The sequence below is a fragment of the Micromys minutus genome (assembly GCF_963924665.1).
Source record: "Micromys minutus genome assembly, chromosome: 31".
NCBI lineage: Eukaryota > Metazoa > Chordata > Mammalia > Rodentia > Muridae > Micromys > Micromys minutus.
This window is the reverse complement of record NC_137966.1, coordinates 11808093-11828285: the sequence shown is the minus strand read 5'-3', so window position 1 is coordinate 11828285 and position 20193 is coordinate 11808093. Positions and strand designations below refer to the sequence as shown.

At 43.6% G+C, this 20193-nt stretch overlaps 1 protein-coding gene across 1 annotated transcript in view; it reads right to left on the bottom strand.

Annotated features, from left to right (window-relative positions):
• Positions 1-20193, bottom strand: part of RANBP17 (RAN binding protein 17) — a gene marked incomplete at its 5' end in the record, with an annotated part of 254739 nt that overhangs the window by 38340 nt on the left and 196206 nt on the right. The window contains 2 exons of the mRNA XM_080942277.1: positions 3326-3464; positions 4774-4988. Coding sequence (XP_080798403.1) covers positions 3326-3464; positions 4774-4988 — 354 coding nt within the window. The remainder of the gene's footprint in view (positions 1-3325; positions 3465-4773; positions 4989-20193) is intronic.

Here is a 20193-nt window from a genome sequence, read left to right as displayed (position 1 = left end):
TGGGTATGAATCTAAGTTCCTGCAAGGCTGTTTGACATGACAGCCAGAAAAATGTTCTTCATTGTCCTACTGATCCTATGCCTAAGCTTGCCTGTCAGAGATCCATATGCCTGTTTCCTGAGTCCTGGGGTTAAAGGCCTGTATACCACAACTAGACCTAAGCTTTTCTTTAATTCCTTTTCACAGGATAGAAGCTTAGCTGGGTAGAATGCTGCCTTGAAGTCACCACTACCTTAACTCCATTTAATATCCTCAAACACAAGATTTAACTCCATTTTACTTCTCTGGTACCCCTTTAATCCCCAAACCATCATACATTTTATATTTTTCCTTTCTAAACTTGCCCTGTTTCATCAGAGTTCTCTTCATAAAAGTGAACCACAGGATGTAGAATTGCTAGGCTGTTTTGAGATTTCCTTTGCCAATGCAATTAATCTAAATTTCTTTACCTTAGCCTCAGGTAGACTCTTTAGACAATGGCAAAAAGCAGCCACATTCTTCACCAAAATATTGCAAAAATGATCTCTAGGTAACGAAAACTTTTCCTCAGAAACCTCTAGAGCTTTTCTAATCTATCGTCCCAAAGTCTGTACCCTACAGACAGAACATGCTCAGGCCTACTATAGTAATACCCCAGTCCCTGGTACCAACTTCTGTCTTAGTTTTGGCATTATTGCTGTGAAGGGACATCATGACCATGGTAACTCTTATAAAGGACATTTTAATTTAGGCTTGGCTTAAGTTTTCAGAGGTTCAGTCCACTATCATCATGGCAGGAAGCATGGCAGCATGCAGACAGACATGGTGCCAGAAAGGCAGCTGAGAGTTCTACACTGTGATCTGCAGGTATCAGGACAGTGTGTTCTACGTTGGGTATAACTTAAGCAGTGGGGCCTCAAAGCCTGCCCCACAGTGACATCCTTCCTCCAACAAGGCCACACCTTCTAATAGTGCCACTCCCTATGTGCCAAGCATTCAAAGACATGGTTCTATGGGGGCCATTCCTATTCAAACTACCACAGTGGGTTACTGAGAAAAGTAAGAAAAAGGACATGTTGGCTGGGGTCTGAGGAAATCTGTGGGGTGGGGAAGGGGTGGATATAGAAATTAGTATATACATGTCATGAAGTCCTCAAAGAATAAAATATTATTAATATTTTAATTGAATAACAGTAAAATCAGAATATGAGATATGCTCATAATAATGCTGATTTAGTATATGAGTACTTTATAAAAGAAGATCTAAAGTTAATGGACAATACGTTTATCAAAAAACCAGACTAGATAAGAGAAAGAAAACTAAACTATAGAAGAAACAGAAAAATCACCAAAATGAAAGCTTTGCAGCAAAACTGCCAACTCCATCTACAATGCTAAGGAGAGAAAACAGGGCTCAACAGGCAGTGTGGGGACATCACTGTAGACACTACAGACAGACCAACAGGTAGATCATTGTAGACACACTGGACAGCAGGTGTGTTACTATGAACAATCTTAAGACATAATGTAAGAGGAACTTTAGGTAAAACAAATTCTTAAAGACAGGAACAGCCAATACTCTGATGATTTAGTAAATAATCACAACAGCCCTTGAAGAAATGTTGTTTGTAGTTGGAAATTGCCCAAAGAAAACTTAAGTCTGACAGTTGAGCTGGAGAATGCTAGTAAACTAATTATAAACAACCCCTGTACAGTTCTATGCAAACCTGAGATAGCAGAGGAGGACACATTCTGAGCTCATATTATGACGGCACAAGACTTAATACTAACACACGTCAGAGTTATAAAAACAGAACCAGTTGGGAGGTGTTGGCTCACACTGTTAATTCCAGCACTTGAGATCAGAACCCTTATGAGTTCGAGGCCTGCCTCAAGGCCACAGAGTGAGTTCTAGCCAAGACAACACAGAAAAATCCTGTCTGGAAAAACTAACCAACCAACGAACCAACCAACCAGTCAAACAAACAAACAAAAACCCCCAAACAACAACAATATACCCAGAAAGAGGAAATAGAACAGTATATAAGAATTGAAAGAGATTATATGATATAGAAGAATACACCAATATATGACACATAAAAATCTGCAAAAATTGATATCAAAATCCTGTTACCCTGAGTACAGGAATGCACTATTTTACCTCTAAATGTGGTCATTAATATTAATATATTAGTATACAACCCCCCCCCATGTTAGGTTTCTATACTGTGATAAAATTCCATGACCATAAGCAACCTGCGGAGGAAGCGGTTTGTTATCTTACATCTCTCTGCTTCTCAGTCACCATGAGGCTGGAAACTTTCTTCTGTCAAATGCTTCCTGCCATTTAGGCCTAAAGTGAGGGTAACATGAGACTACCAACTGAAATAATTAAAGCTGTGAATTTTTCTTTATGATGACTTCTCTCCAGCATTTTGTTGCAGCAACGATTCACTAACAACATGTAAATAACAAACGAGCACAGAATATCTTCAAGTTACTCACTGGTAGTATGGATGTTAAGGTCACAAAGACATTCCATTTCCTGTACACTATGATGGCTTAGCCTGAAAAGAATCCCTCAAATCTAAGGATTGGGGCAGCTGGGGCCCTTCTTCACTACCACAGCAAAGCACTATGGCCATACTGGAAAATAGTGGCTCCGCACTGTAAAACTGCCGTCACGCGACCCAGAAATCCTACCCAGGTATTCAAGGGAAATACTAAGAACTGTCAAATAAAAACTTGTCCCTGAACGAACGTTCCTAGTGGCTATACTCAACATAGTCAAGTGATGAAAACAGTCTGAACAGCCATTAGATGATAAAGGCAGTGTGGTAATCCTGAGGATGCAGGCACACTAGGAAGGCTTAAGTAAACTGACTTAAATAACAACAGACGATTCTCAAAGGCATTGCGTTAAATCAAAGAAAGAGATACAAACTATTTCCTACTTTAAGAGTCCACTTACATGAGATTCTAGGAAGAGAAAGACAGTAGTTTCCTTGGAGTAGGGGTAAGGTAAGGGATACATGTGACAAGGACAAACTTGAATTTTCTGTAGTGATACAAATACTTTATACACTGTTGTGACTCATTATTGGGTATGCACTGGTTAGAACTTTTTGGACTTTGATGGTATTTAAACTGTATCTCAGACCTGATAAAAATTAATAAAATATTAAAGTGTATTTTTCCATTTGCAAGTAATAGCTTGTAAAATAACCTTTCAGTTGGCTGATAAGATTTATTTTTCCCAATAGGACAAGAATGTCAATGAACAGACACATCAGGAGAATGAAGTCAAGTCTTCGCTGTGGGGAACAGTCTTCTCTATGATCCTTACCAAGAGTGGTGAGTCCCTCTGAGAGAGATGTGAGAACGTACAGGAGCACAGGGGGCTCCAAGTTGGTGATGAAGCTCATGTGGTCCTGCGTGAGACATTCCAGGAGTGGATAATAAGACTGGCTCAGTTTCCGGTATTGCTACACAAAGAGATAGAGTAAATGTCAAGCCGTGGATATGGCATCTCAGTTTGCTCTATCTGTGCAAGGCTGACCATCTAACTATTCATATTTCTCATATTCTAAAGACAAGAGACGAGGGATGGGAAAACCTGGGAGAGCTCAAATGTGATGTACACAAAATCAAGGCGTAATAGTGAGGTAAGTATAACCCAGAGCATAGCAGCACGTCTCCACGAGCATGCTTACTAAGATGTGGTTTTTGATCCTCACCCCAGATTCAATAAAAAGCCGAGTTTTCATATATGGTAAATACAGTCTCATGTACCCTGACTTCGAGAACTACTGAGGGTTTTCATGGAGGACCACAACTGCAGTAAAAAGTCCTGTCAACGAGGCTACTGGACATGGTAACTGGTGGATTCCAGCTTCTACGGTGTAATGTCTGTCATGCAGGCACAGTGCTCAGTGAGCTTTTCACTCTGTTTGAAAGGGGGCTTCCCAGCCTGGCTTGAGGTGCTGTGCTCCAGTCCACTGTAAGGTCGAGGGACATGACTCACACAAGCTCTCCACGTACATCATGACACATCATGACACCTCACGGCACAGGTGGGAAAGTCTCAACTAATCCGATGCTGAATTTGGCTATTCTAATAGGTACTGAAAACACACTGAACATACAATGGCTTCTATATTAACTGGCAGAAATGTTTTAAAGAAGCTCTGCTGAGACAAACCTAGATATCTGCATTTCCAATGAGCATCCTAGACATTTCTAAAAAGTTTCAAAGTTTAAAGGTCACTAACATAAATCACAGAATCAATCTCAGGGCAGAAAAGGGGCCGAGGAATCACATTTAAAAAGTGTGGCCTAGAGGACAGAGGTGATTAACTCAAGGTAAATGACTGACTAGAATTTAATAAATCAGACTGCTCAACTTCAGTTTAACACTATCTGCCATACCCGAATTTTCATACAAAGGAAGCTGAGACAGCAATAAGTGGACTAAAAGGCAGGGAAATTCTGCACCCAAGCCTGCATTTCCCTTTGTGAACCATGAACACAGTCGAAAACAATCCACTGTCATTACTAAGCCTACTTTTCATATGAGGAAGCGATTGCACTCTGGATGATCAGTGGTTAGGAGTGGCAGCTCTGAGTTTTCAGCGTGTGTGTTGAATTATATAAGCAATCACTGTAGCCCGAGCTAGTTACATCCAGAGCAGTATGTGACACTCAAACATCAAATGGAGTGGTGTTTGGATCCCAGGCCTGTGGTGCTGGCGCGTCACACCTCACATGAAGCCCCCGTGGCACAGCAGAGCTTACCAGCAAGTCACTGTGAGACACTGACAGCAGCATTTTGACAAAGGCCTGGAGTACATTGTCAAAATGGTTGTCCCCATACAACTTGAAGACGCCAAAGCTGACATAATTTCCACATAATGCAGACTTGAGAGCTGAATAGCAGATGGAGATGCCCTTGAGTTTCATTGGATAAATCTGATCTTTTGAGAGACTCCCCAGGGACAGGATCTGATTTCCTGTTGTAGGGTAAAAGCAGAAAGAAAGCAGTATGAGGAGACAAAATTCAAAGCAGCTGTGAGACACACCAGTATCTTCACGTGTAGTTAGTAGGTAAACTTCCTCCAGCTCTTCCTCCTAAAACAAACCATCCATTGTAAAAAATACAAACATACAAGATCATTTATTTGGGAAGAATGAAGAGCCCAAGGGGGGAAAATCAATCAAGGATATCAATCACTGATACACACAGACCCGAAGAAACACATGAGAGACATATACTCTTAAGAGTAGTTTACGTACTTTAATGTAAATGTTAGGGTAAGGGGTGGTTACATATCTTGGTGGCTAAGGACACCTGCTGCCAAGTCTAGAGCCTGAAATCCATCCCGTGTGGTGGAGGGAGAGACTGCACTGTCTTAAGTTGTCCTCTGATTTACACACATGTGCTGTGGCTGATGCGTGCACACATGAGTATGCACATATACAGAAATGTACAAAAATGTTGAAAAGGAGAGAGAAAAACTGAGTTAGCAAAACATTTTGAGAGAGAGGACAAAATAATCAGTTAAGCAGAACCGCCAGTATAGAGGGGAGGCAGGCACAAATCCCTCCATCCTGAGAGCACCTGGGAGAGAGAGGATTAGTCTCTGGTAGGCTGACCCCATGCCAGGGCAGGCATCACTCCCAAGAGTGTCTGGCAACACAAACTGGATTCAACAGGGAACATGGACTTTCAAGTTGAGTTTGAAGAGATGGGAGGGAGGGAATGGGAGCTGAGGGGGGGTGAATAAACTCAAAATATATTGTAGAAAATTCTCCAAGAATTATTCTAGAAATTAATAAAAATAACCAGCTAAGTCAAGGAGGAGAGGAAAGGAGGGAAAGAGAGAGAGAGAGAGAGAGAGAGAGAGAGAGAGAGAGAGAGAGAGAGAGAGATTGAAGAAAGCCTGAGATGTAACTGACTAAATTCTGGGTGGTTTAATTTCCTATGTGAACTTAATAAATCTTAGGTTACTTTATTTTTAGGAGCCTTATAGATTTAGAATTAGTTGAGACACACAGAAATTACTGGCACTATACAAAATAGTCTGCTTTTTTTTCTTTACGTCTAAGAATATCTTGAGATGATTAGTTTAAAAACTCAAGATTCTAGGCTGTGATGGCTAACCTTGGTTTTCAACTTGACCACATCTAAAACCCAAACAGCCGGGGATGTCAGTGAAGGGATTTTGAGGTCAGATCATTTGAGGTAGAAGACCTGCACTAAATTTGGGTCATACCTTCTAGTGACAGCACACGGATAGGAAACATTTGCTTTTCTGCCTGCTTGTTCTTATTCTTGCTGGCAAGTTCATCTACCCTGTAACCGGGACATTCTTTTGCTGCTATTTGAACCCATTCTCCAGGATTCTAACACAGACTGAATACTCTCTAGGAATCCTCCAGGACCTCAGTACCATACTGGGACTGCTTAGACATCCAGGCTTGTAGACTGAACTGAACAAATACCAGAATCTTGACCTGCCCATTGTGAGAGAGTCATTTTTGGACTACCAGGACTACAGCCTGTATGACATTCTAATAAATCCCCTTTTCATTTCTATTATTCTATCAACTCTATTCCCTTTTTAAATTTTTCATGTATTTATTTATTGAGACAAGATCTCTCTATGTAGTTCTGGCCGTTCTGGACTCACTATATAGACGAGGCTGGCCTCAAACTCACAGAGATCTGCCTGCCCCTGACTCTTGTGTGGTGAGGGTAAAGTGTATGTTTTTGAGACAGGACTTCTCCATACAGCAACAGCTATCCTGGAACTTGGTTGTTGCTATGACAACTAGGCTGGTCTCGAACTTAGACTACCTGTCTCTGCTTTCCAGGTGTGTGCCATCACCTGCTGCAGTTCTGAGTCTAGAGACCCTACAACTAAACACGCATGCTGACTAATAACAAGACAAAGGACTGGTTATATGATCACTTTAACATTTCAGAAGTACTTAGCACTTATAACCAACAGTTTCTATATCTGAAATGTGTTCTGAAAGTGTATAGTTTAGTAGTTACCTAGGAATTCTTTAAACAACATATACACTCTCTTAACTCCTTACTATTCAAATGAGTATTGCTTTTAAATTGAAACTAAATTAAAATTTTAAAATGTAGAGGTATAGTATAGTTTAGTCCGTGCCAGCTTGGCTAAAAAGTAAGCTTCCCAGCCCGTCACCTGGTCTGGCTGTGGGCAGAAGTGGCCTCAAGGGTCATCTGTGAGCAGGAGGAGGTAGAAGAGAGGCATCTGCAGGGTTTTCTGAACATGGTGAGCCATGGTGAAAAAAAAAAAAGGACTGCTAGGCTCTAGTCAGTCTTTTTCTTCCTGTTTCTTGCTCAGAACCACCAATCCTGCTAAGAATCTCAAGGCTGAAACTAAATGCCTGGCAGGAGGCAGGTGTTTAACACACCATCTATCCCACAGACCAACAGCCCTCCATCCCACACACTAACGGCCCTCCATCCCACACACTAACAGCCCTCCATCCCACACCTCAACAGCCCTCCATCCCACACCTCAACAGCCTTCCATCCCACACCTCAACAGCCTTCCATCCCACACCTCAACAGCCCTCCATCCCACACCTCAACAGCCCTCCATCCCACACACCAACTACCTTCCATCCCACACCTCAACAGCCTTCCATCCCACACCTCAACAGCCTTCCATCCCACACCTCAACAGCCCTCCATCCCACACCTCAACAGCCTTCCATCCCACACAGCAACTACCTTCCATCCCACACCTCAACAGCCTTCCATCCCACACCTCAACAGCCTTCCATCCCACACACCAACTACCTTCCATCCCACACCTCAACAGCCTTCCATCCCACACCTCAACAGCCTTCCATCCCACACCTCAACAGCCTTCCATCCCACACAGCAACTACCTTCCATCCCACACCTCAACAGCCTTCCATCCCACACCTCAACAGCCTTCCATCCCACACACCAACTGCCTTCCATCCCACACCTCAATGGCCCTCCATCCCACACACCAACTACCTTCCATCCCACACCTCAACAGCCTTCCATCCCACACCTCAACAGCCTTCCATCCCACACCTCAACAGCCTTCCATCCCACACCTCAACAGCCCTCCATCCCACACCTCAACAGCCTTCCATCCCACACCTCAACAGCCCTCCATCCCACACCTCAACAGCCTTCCATCCCACACCTCAACGGCCCTCCATCCCATACCTCAACAGCCTTCCATCCCACACCTCAACGGCCCTCCATCCCACACCTCAACAGCCTTCCATCCCACACCTCAACGGCCCTCCATCCCACACCTCAACGGCCCTCCATCCCATACCTCAATGGCTCTCCATCCCATACACCAACAGCCCTCCATCCCACACCTCAACAGCCTTCCATCCCACACAGCAACTACCTTCCATCCCACACCTCAACAGCCTTCCATCCCACACAGCAACTACCTTCCATCCCACACACCAACAGCCCTCCACACCTCAACAGCTTTCTATCCCACACAACCAACAGCTCTCCATCCCACACACCAACAGCCTTCCATCCCACACCTCAACAGCCCTCCATCCCATACACCAACAGCCCTCCATCCCACACCTCAACAGCTTTCTATCCCACACAACCAACAGCTCTCCATCCCACACACCAACAACCCTCCATCCCACACAACAGCAGCCTTCGATACCACAAACAGCCTTCCATCCACACACCATGTGTACTTAGAGATTAAAAAGGACCAGGTTTCTAGTGGAACATGAAATAGAACTGGTCAGGGGAGAATTCCCCTTGAGCTGTTACTGCCTTTTCCCTTATGGCCTCAGTATGTGGCTTTGCGTGTAATTATGAGAATAAAAGTTTTGTCTGGAAAGTGGAAGTCTATCTTGGAACTTGGAAGCACATACTGTACCCTTTCTTGACCTCATTCTAACTCACCTTAGAGACACACTGTAGCTCCACGAATCCTGAATGCACATGACAGTATTTGTTTAACAGTGATTATTTGTTAGGTGCTAGGATAAGCACATGAACAAAGCCATCCTCTGCTCTAGGGAGTTCACTGTGTTGGCATGAAGAGAAATTATTACTAACTCTGTAATGTGACAAATGCCATCAGAGTGACAATACTGATGCTGGGACAGTAGGAGAGACAAGCTCTGTGTAGACAGAAGATAGTAGCAAAGACTTCTGGGAACAGCGTATGTTTGAAGGGCCAACTGCAGTTTCCCAGGTGGCCTCAGAAGATGTGATGTATACAAAAAGTTTGAGTGCACAAAAGTAGGGCACCGCCTTGTCTCCAATAAAAATAAATCAAGGTCATATCCCGCCCGTCCTGTACTGAAGAAAACACTGTAGACAGACAGCAGAAAGAGCTAGGGGTAGCCCTGGAAGCAACAACGTACTCACACTTTGTGTTTGCTGGGGCCAGAGACAAAGAAAGGAAACCCGAAGGCTTATCTTATGCTGCCATCCTCAAGGGAGAGGTAAAGAGCACGTGCACCGTCACAGCCACCTGGGCTGTCCTGTGACGCTTTCCCCACTCTCCTCTTCCCTCAGCTTAGAGACTGTGACGGGACAGCTTTGAATGTAACACACTAGATCATCTATCATCCATAGCAAGATTCAGGAGCCTAATCTTTCTGCTCTGCTAAGGTTGCAATGTTGACACACTTGCCTTTTGAACTATGCCAGACATGTCTGAATTGATTCCCTAATCCACTATTTTGGTCTTTACAAATCATGACTGATATGTCTGAATTAGGAAACTATCTTATGTTACTCAAGTGTCCCAGCATTCAATGGCTGCTACTAAGGACCATGAAAGGGAGTTCTGGAAAAGGTATTATTGTTTTCAGTCCAGTGTGTAGTTATTACTCAGTAATATTTTCCAGAATGAAGACTGTGCCTTCAAAAGGCTTAAAGTCTAGAAATGTGATTCACATTACTATAAAGACTCTTCTGTGTCTCTTAGATATTGTTTTGTATGGCTTCTTGTGCCCTACGCCTGTGCAGTTCCAGTCTAAGAGGGAGACCTATCATCCTGCAGCCCTGCAGTGGTGGGAGGCAATTGGCCCATTAGGCTGGCAGCTATTCAAGCAGGTAAGAGTTGCTTCTTTGCTATTACTGCAGCAGCACCAAAGGTAACTACTTTCCAAGCCAGAACCAAATCGACCCCCATAACTACACTGTCTCGCTGACTACATTTGCCATAATTAGCAGTAGGAACAAAGCCCCTGTCCTTAACACTGGGCCTGGATATGGTGGATGTCAAAGCTATATAGGGCTCAGGAGAAGAGAATGTCATGAAAGGTTAGCTCACTCAACTTACTATTTGGTTATCTAGGTATGTTATTAATCACTGTAAGTCACTGTCTCCTTATTAATAAAATAAAAATAATAATACCCACAATTCCCAAGGCTCTTATGTGGAGTAAAGGAAACAGCATATGCAAAGTGCTTACCAACAGTCAGTGGCACAGTGCCAATGAACGTGCAGCATGCTATTACACAGCTCACCTGTTCTCTAGTCTCAGCCTAGGAAGGAGCTGTGGTCTGGGAAAGAGCAGGTGAAGCTAGCTATGTACGATGCGGAAAATGTCACTCCCCTAATCCCCCCCACTGATGTAATTCATGGTAAAGCCAATACTGGACCTTTTATGTGCTCTCTGGCCCTTCACACACAATCAGCTCAAAGCAAGCTGTCTGCCCACATCCTACCAGTTCTCTAGGACTTGGGGTTGGGAGTGAGGTGGGGGAGTGGTGGTGGAGGGAGGAAGGAAGGTGCAAGGGGTAGGATACCTCACCCTAACATCTTGTTCCAGTGTGGATAACCTTGCTTCCTAGCTTAGAAATATACCTATCACACTGATTCATATCCTTCCTTTCCTCTTTCGTCTTTACAGCTTTATAACAAAGTTGGTATTTGGTAGAGCTCCTCCGGCTGAACAGCGTGTGAGAGACTGCAGTCAAAGCGATGGAGCAGAGCAGCTGTGGGTGGGCGACACCTGCTCCTCCCAGTGCTCAGGCCACACAGCCCACTCGTGCCTCTACAGACCAGAATGTGTCCAGACACAACTGGTCTGCAATAGAGATAAACTGCTAAGATGGGAAAGGAATATAGTATTTCCCTTTCAAATTCAAGAGATGAACAAATGCAGCATTGGTAAAGATACAGAAAATTAAGCAAGTTGTTAGGAACATAAAATTAGTAGAGTGTTTACAGAAGATTGCTAATGTCTAGTAAAAATGTATCATCGTCTAGGAATATGTCCTGAATCCGACATTTCCCTATCATCTGTATCCTTCCACTGGAGACCCTGCCCTGAGCTCACATCACACGTGGCCTCAGCAAATCAGTCCCCTGGACAATTCAATCAGCCCAAGCTCTTCTGTGCTTGAGGCTGAAGCAACAAATGCTTCCCTTTTCTCTTTAGCAATCATTTCCTTTTCGCTATTAGATCATTATCATCAGAATAAAACACTCTTAAGATTTCTTCCATTTCAAAAAGGAAAACAACAGAAAACCTCCCTGGCTGCTGTAAGATTTTGCTCCTTTTGCAACAAGACTCCTCAAAAAAGAAGTAACATTGTCTCCATTTCTCCTCCCATTCTTACTAATAAGCCTTGACTTTCCCAGTTCTCCCAGTCTTAGCTCTCTTACTCAGAGCTGGCTGCAAGCACTCTTCTATGCCGACTCCCCCTTGTCCTTTTACCTCCTACGTTAGGGTTTCCATCTAAGGTTTCTGTGTTTATATTCCCTTCTACTGCTCCCACCTGAGACTTGTAACTTTAAGCAATGCTCAAGAATCAACAACTCACAGACTCTAGTTTGGAACTACCTTCCGGACTCCATAGTCACATGTCAAATCCACATTCAGCATCTGTACTTGGATGGGACCAACATCTCAAACTCAATATGAAGCTACTGAGCTGCCCCATCTGCTTCAGCTTCTCCATCCTAGTTAGCAGCAACTCCCTTTCTCTTGCTGTTTTGCTAAATTCCCTTGACTATGTTCTTTCCACAAACTGTTCATTCAACTAATCAACTCGATTTAGTTTCAAGATATAACTAGACTAGCTCCATCACTTCTGAGCACTATCAATGCCCGTGGCTTGCTCAGTCTCTACCAGACGGCTGGGATCCCCACTCTACTGTCTTATCTCATCTGCGTGCTTGCAGTCCTGTGTGTTCTATCATTTAAGGCAGCCAGAGGGTGTCATTCCTGTTCAAAATGTTCTACAGGGGTGGGCATGGCGTAGCATGTCTTTAATACCAGCATTCTGAGTTTGAGGCCAGCCTGATCTACAGTGAGTTCAAGGCCAGACAGATACAAAGTGAAACCCTATCTCAAAAACAAAAAACAAAACAAAAAGCCCCCCAAAATCCAATACCCCCAAACAACAGAAAACCTCAAAACTAACAAAGTGAAACCAAAATAACAAAAACCCCAACCCAAAAGAAACCTGAAACATTCTAAAGCCCTGTTTTACTCAGGGATAAAGTCAAAGCCCCAGGCCCCAGGCCCCAGCTCAGCACTCTCCTGCTGGTTCATGCCACTGTGGCTACCGACCTCCTTTGCAGCTCTTCACACATGACTGATGCGTTCATGCCTCAGGATCCCACGTCTCCCTTAAGCCTGGAATACTGTTCCCTAAGGAATCCTCATGATTAACTCTTATTTACAGGAAGCCTGGTTAAATGTCACCTTCTCAACTAGGCATACTTCAATCACTCCAGCAATGTAGCAAAATGCCAAATCTCTATTTTTTAACTATACATTTTCAAAAGAGCAGTTCTGGTATTCCAGCCAAGCAGACAGAAACGTACAAAGTTTCTCTCCACTCCCTGTCCCCACCTGCAGCACTTCACACAGCTTTAAGGTCCCCACCACAGAGATACATTTGTATCTGATGCACCCACCTCACCCCACATCCCTCAAAGCTCAGTTACAGGCTGCTGACATTACTCTTGGTTGCTCACCATACCTGCTGGGTGTGGGACAAGGAAATCCATTCGGAACTGCCTGGGAACTTCTGGCCTGCTGGCCAACTTTTAAAGCCCTGGATGGTACTAGGGAGGCTGTTTGGGGAGAAAAGACCTCAACAGTCTTCCCTGGCGCTGCGTGCTGTGCTCACCTGCTCGTCAACAGCACAACTCTTAACTACTCTCCCATTGTATGGGCTGCCCCACAGGAGACAGCTCATGCTCAGCAGAAAATTCTTAAGCCTGGTCAAGAGCTCCTGGCCAGAGAAGTGACAGTCCTTAAGGAAAAATAAAACTATTATTATTTTGTTAAATGGTTGGTCACTTTGTTTAACTGTTTTATAAACATTTATGTTTACATCCATTTGTGCTCTTCTCAATTTTGGTGAGAGAAACTTCTTTTTGCAGTGAGCAGAGGTTGGTACAGACTCATAACTGGTCAAAGTGCTGAGAGTCAGCAACCAGGACTGCTCAGTCCAAGGTGGGTGGGCATCTATTTCCACCCCAACCTCCCAGGCTCAGGGAACACAGATGAGGGGGCGGGAGAATGTCAGAGCAGGGGGATGGGAAGAGTGGTGTTATGAAATGCCTTCTCCTGGATAGGACATGGCCACTGTACTCAGGAACTCACGGCGACTGTGGTTACCTATACAAGACCAAGCGGGTAAAAACTCAAACACAGAAACAGGCCACTGGCCGCTGACCACTGCTGGGAATGTAAAATAACTTTCTGGGAGTGTGGTCACTGGTAGGTTGCTCTTGCTTCAGTGGATGGCCTCACACCTAAGGGAGGGTGTCACCACTCAGTGACTGTCACCCAAAGCATCACTATTGTCTGTAACCACCACACAACGTGTTATATTCCTTAAACATATCCAACCAAATGTATTTTAAAAGGATAAAGCTGGGGCTGGTGAGATGCTCTAGTGGGTGTCTGCTAAATGATCACCTGAGTTTGACCGTTGGAGCTCCCATGGTGGAGGAGAGGACACAACTCTCGAAAGTTATCCTTTGCCCTCCACAGACAGACACACAGACACACCGGATACACACCCATGAACAATAGAAAGAGATAAAAGGGACTTACTTAGGACTCTAGTGATTTGCAATCTTCAGTTTCTTGTTATGTGCCCTCCCCCTTTGTTTTATGAGACAGGGTTTCTCTGTGTAGTCCAGTCCGCCCTGGAACTTTCTCTGTAGATGAGGCTGGCCTTGAACTCAGAGATCTGCCTGCCTTTGTCTCCCAAGCACTGAGATTAAAGGCGTGCACCACCACTACTTGGCAGTCTGTTTTTTCTTTCTTTTTAATAAAAAGGATTCCTTAAAATTTTTTATTAGTTCTTTGAAAATTTTACACAATGTGTTTTGATCATTTTCATATCTTCCTTAGACTCCTTCTAGATCTGATGTGTCCTTTCCCTCCCATTCATCAAGTCCAATTTGTGTTGCTCACATACTGTTGAATGCCCCATACCTGTGGGGGCCAGAAGAGGGTGTTGAATTCCATGATCTTGGTTTACAGGTAGTTGTGAACTTCTTGATGTGGGTGGTGGGAATCCAAGTTGGGTACTCTGAAAGAGCAGCAAGTGCTCTTAACCACTGAGCCATCTCTCTAGTTCCATGGGTCACTTCCTTTCTTTTCTCCTTTTCCTTCCTCCTTCCTTCCCTCCCTCCCTCTCTCTTCCTCCCTTTCTTTCTTTCTTTGTGGAAACTAAACACTATTTTAAAATTATTTATTCCCTTTACAAGTCAATATCAGCCCTTCCTCTCCTCCCAGTACCCACCCCCAGAGGACAGTTATGCTAGGTTCCTGTCTCTGCAGATTGTCACAGGCAGACCAGATAGGGTGGCAGGCAGAGCCAACTTGGATGGGTGGTGGGTAGGGTTCTGAGCTGGTTAGTTTTGGGGCCCCTGAAGGTTTCCATGAGGAGGCAAGATGTTCTTGGGCTCCTTTGGACCTAGGGGCAAGCCAGAGCTGGACGATGATGCTAAGAGGACCACGTGTGCCTGTGCCACTTATGGGTTCATTTCTTATTTCTTGAAAAGAAATCTGTCTGCTCTAACGTTAGCATCTGAATGAGAAAGCCCTTCTAGGTTTCTAGATCACCGAGAAGCACCGTCACAGCACGAGCACAGTGCACTCTTCATTAATCTGTCGTCAATGACTCTTCACAAGTCCGTCTAAATGTCCTGCTGGTCTTAAGTTTTCTTAGAGAAGAATCTGGTTTTTTTTCTATGTGTCTATCTTCTCATCCCTTATAACTCCCAGTATTACACAACACATGCTCAGTAAACATTAGCTGCCTGATGAAAGAAGTCATTAGTATCGTTTTTTTTCTTGTGTGCAAAGAAGGTTTACTCTAACCCCTGTAGTTTCTGAGACTCACCATGCAGTAGACTTTAAGGACGTTCTTTTGATAAGTTAGTTGAGATGGATTTTGGGGTCTTCAAGGGATAATGATTTTATTGCCTCTACAAGACTTTTGGAACCTTTACCATCTGCATGCTGAACGTAATGCCAAGACCATGCCCATGGCCCTGGATTGTATGTTTGCAAAAACTCTTATTTCCTGCCGGCATCTTACAAGATCTGTAAGTGTTTCAGGACCTATGCAGCCTTCATCTGTTGTCCTGTTTTCATCTTAATGTAGATATGACCAAAGCTTCTACGCCTAATGCTGGGCTCCAGGAGGTATTCTTAATGGAGATACCCTTTACAAACAAATCTAGTTTGTGCAACTATGTAGGTGGGTATTTTTGGCCAGGTATCCCCTACCCTGCCCCCTTTTTTTTCTGGAGAAGTTCTGTGGTACTTTCACAGACTACTAGGGCTCTGTAAAACCCAGTGAGTAAACCACTAGTTTGTTAGCTGGGTCATAAGGAGTAGCAATGGTTTGTAAAAACTTTACAAACCAATTTACGAGTGTTAAAGGAGCATTTGTTGCTTCAAAATGTAAATTCTTTTTTCTTTAATAAAATTTTGAGATTCGGTCTGCTTGTCTATCCATTTATCTATGCAGGTGTATGACTGTTTTGTCTACTTGCATGTTTGTGTACTCTGTGTCTCTGGTGCCTGTGGAGGCCAGGAGAGCTGGATTACCTGGGACTGGAATTACAGGCCACTCAGAGCTGCCGTGTCAGCAGTGGGGATTAAACCCTAGTCCTCTGCCGAGCCATCTCTCAGCCCAAGACAGGAATTCTTCAGTGAAGAGAATAATCATAGTTTGTTTCAGCTATTTTAAAATTTTAAACCGTTACAAGCTAAGCTTTCTGACGTCCATTACAAAGGAAGGGATACAAGAGGCCCCACATGCCAGCACTGGGAAGACGAGCAGCCTTTCTTCCTCCTGTGCTTCCTCAGCTAACACGTGTCACCAAAGACACCAGGGCCCAGAGGCAATGGGAAGAAAAGATTAAACAAATGGAAATTGAGCATAAAAACATCCACTTCTTAAAACTGAGAAGTAGGTTTCCAGAGTAATAACATTTATTACACTGCATGCAACATTTTAACCAAAAAATTTAGAGAAGAAATTTCTTTTATTAAGTTGCTCAGGCTGAAGGATCATTGCACTAAGTTTTGAAATACATGTTCTTGAAGCAATTTAAAACTCATTAGAAATAATAGGCTAGGGCTAGTAGAAAATGTGGTAAAATTTAATCCTCATCCAAATGTTACCTGGGCTGTACAAACAGGAAATTGTTTTGTGCTACTGTGGCTAACCTCAGTGCTGACCCTGAGCTGTAACGGCAAGAGCAGCTGAGAGCTGAAGCAAAATTAAAAACTTACATCAAAGTATATCATGACAGAATGTAGATAAATAAAACAGCATATCAAAAGTATTATTTTTCTGCCAGTCTCACAGAGCAGTGAAGAAGAGATAGTCCTCAAAATTTGCAATAAATCAGGTACATTAAGAACTGAGTCCTCTCTAGGTCCACCCCTTCCCTGACTATCCAAACACTGTCAGGAGGGGAGCTACAGGGAAGCTCAGTGAGGACAGGGACAGAAGGGATCGCAGAATGTTCTGGCCCTTTAGGATTCCCTGCCCTTCACCTTGGATACCCCAAGAAGTAAGTATTTCAAGCTCTGCTCAGTCTCTACTGTCAACTCTTTCATCTTCCAGATTCCTGGATGGCAGCCACAGTCTCCCTCCAAGGAGCACTGCAGTCTCCAGAGGAAAAGCACAGTAAAAACCATGCCAGGCCCAGGAAGGCTGCTGGAAGCCAGTATGGGATCCATAGAGACGAGGGAGAGTCTTCTCTCAGCTTATGTGAAGTGCACGTGTTAAAGTCACTAGTGACAGCTAGAGGAGAGTCTCCCACTTGTACTTTGCTGTCCCTTCAAGTATTGGGACAAAAATTATCAAAACATAATTTTTGTCACAAACTTCCTAATTCTTAAGGAGCAGTAAAGAGATATGGGAAAACTACTACCTCCTGTCACTCTGACTTCCAACCCAACCAGTTGCTGGCTACTGAATACCCGGTAAGCTTCTTAATGCCAACACCTTCAATGCCAACTTCTTGTTACAGTTATCACAGTAGCTAGTGTGGCTGGTCTGAGGCCCTTCAGGACAGTAGAAGTCAATTCTTTATACCCACCTCATAAGCTATGTATTATTGTCTTTGTTTAAGAAGGAACTTAACCAAGGTCATGAACTAGCAATACCTGCTCTGAGGTATTGCTTACAGAATATATAAGAAGGGACTTAATACAGGAGGAAGTGCACAACAGCCGATAACAACCAGAAACTACTAAACTAGTTTCTCAAGTGAGAAGCAGATCCTCACTCTACATCTCCTAGCTTTTCTTCTGAGCAACCAAATCCCTTCCTGAATTTCTTTTCAAGAATACTTGGATGACAGCCATTCTTGTGTATACCTGTAATCCCAGTACTTGGGAGTAGAGGCAGGAGAAGAAAAAAAAAGCTCAAGACTACACAGAGTGAGTGTAAAGACAGTCTGGGCTGTTTGAGACCTGCTTGAACCTGCAGGCTGTCTAGGCTCTCTACCTCTTTTCCTCCTCCAACGCACTCTTCACACTGTTATCTTTCTCATCTTTTACTGCAGTGCCTTCTTCTGTACCTGACCACTGTGTTGGACACTGGAGAGCTTTTAAAGCCCACAGGGTTGACAGTGTCTGTAGGACTCCTCTTGGTGTCACTAGCCAGGTTATATTCTATCCTGGAAAGTCAACTGCACCAAAGACAAAGGGCTGAGGCCACGACTTTCATGAATCCATTGCAACAGTCAATAAGCCCCGAAGCATCAGGAGAGGGAAGGAGAGGGAACCCAATACTTTCATAGTGCAAGCCCTGCCAAGTAACTCATATATGTATGTGTGTGTGTGTGTGTGTATATGTGTAGAGCTATATATGTACATATGTATGTATGTATGTATGTTGCTTCACAATAATAATTACTGTTTCCTTTGGGGAAAAAGGCTAGAGTGACAGCTCAGTGCTTAAGTGTGTTTCTACTTTTTTGGAGTACTGCCTAAATAGGCAGTTTCCTTTGCTACCATGCACTTAGGATTGCAAGCTCAAATTCAAATGTACAGTTAAAAATAAGCATTTTTAATGGAAGCTTACAATTAGAGATAGCTCAGAATACCAGACTGTGCTCTGAAACAGAATAAGAACAGTTAAAACGCCTCTTAATGTTCTTTTAAATATGCTTTTACTTTTGAAAAGTTACAGGTGCTTACACATGCACGCACTCACACAGAACTACATACAGAAAGGAAGCCTGACAGCACTGTAAAAACCGCTCTCTAGTACTCAGGACAGCGCACATCCCGAGCTTCCTGAGGTGAGGTGCACTTCAGAGTCAGCTACTGATGTGGGAAATTACAACCAACCGACAAAATCCAAAAATGGAAACCAAAGGAACACACAAAACTACAAAGGCAACATCTACAACAAATGAACACAGGAACCTTGCTCAAAACTGGCCACCATGGTAAATTAGACTAGAGGATTTACCTGCCTACATAACTTGTCAGAAAAGTTTAAAGTTTCCTAAGGAACTTCCAGACCGGTTTCCACCGTGGTGGCAGTGTAAGGGTCCCTATGTCCACATCCTGCCAGCATCTGTTGTCATTGGCATACTTGATGATTATCATTCCCTCTGCGCTGAGATGGAATCTTAAACTTAGTTTTTTGTGCATTTCCCTCATGGATAAGGATGTTGAATACTAAATAAAAAAAATCATGGTCCACTCTGTAGGAGGGAACACATACTCAGAAATATAAACTAAGCCTTAAATCCATGACTAACCAGGTCTCAGGCCCTACAGCAGAACCTGATACTGCTGGTTGCTAAACTGACACACCATCCAGGCACCTTCACGTGCTTGTACCTGAAGACGAAAGCTCTTACTTAGAGTACTGAGTGAACTTGCCGGCCAAGATCCACAGCTGAAGGCTCCGCCCTGAACAATCATTCACACCACCCCGTGAAGGCTCAGGGAACACTGGAAGACGAGGCAGACAAAATCAAAGAACTGAAAGATTTGGAGAGGGGCTAGGGCCTGCCATCTTGGGAATAGACAGAACAGGGCAGCCATGCTCTCACACAGGCACTGGGCCCACAAAAGAAAGACCCTATGGCAACCACGGACGGGTGGGAACTAGAGGCAGTGGGCTGCCAAGCTCTGAAGCTGGCTCCAAACCCAGCATCGCAGATTCTACAGGATACAAAATAAACAAAAACAAACAAATATCGGCTTGAGAACTAGAAGGAAGGGAAAGAAAGAGGGTCTGGGAAGGAGACTAACCACTATACAATAAAAGTACATGCACATATGAACTTATTAAATAACAAAGAAACAAGTGCTTAGAGCTCAGATAATGTTATTAATAAAGTTGTCTTAATTGGCAAGTGTTAGGTATAATGGTAACTCTTAGGACTAAACTGCCAAATAAATTATAAAAACTATGAGTCACTAGAACAATCTTGACTTGGGAACACTGCTTCTAGGGGTACAGAACCCAAACATACCTTGTAATAAAACATTTCCTGCCTTTTTCGAGGTTATTTCCTGACGAAGCTGGTCTAAGCATTCACAGACCCAAGACTGGAAACTCCTTGATATAAATATGACAATTCTGAACATACTGGAACTTTAAAAAGCCTATCTACCGCATCTTTACTACTGATTTTTATCCCCCAAATTGTATCATGGTGGCCAGGA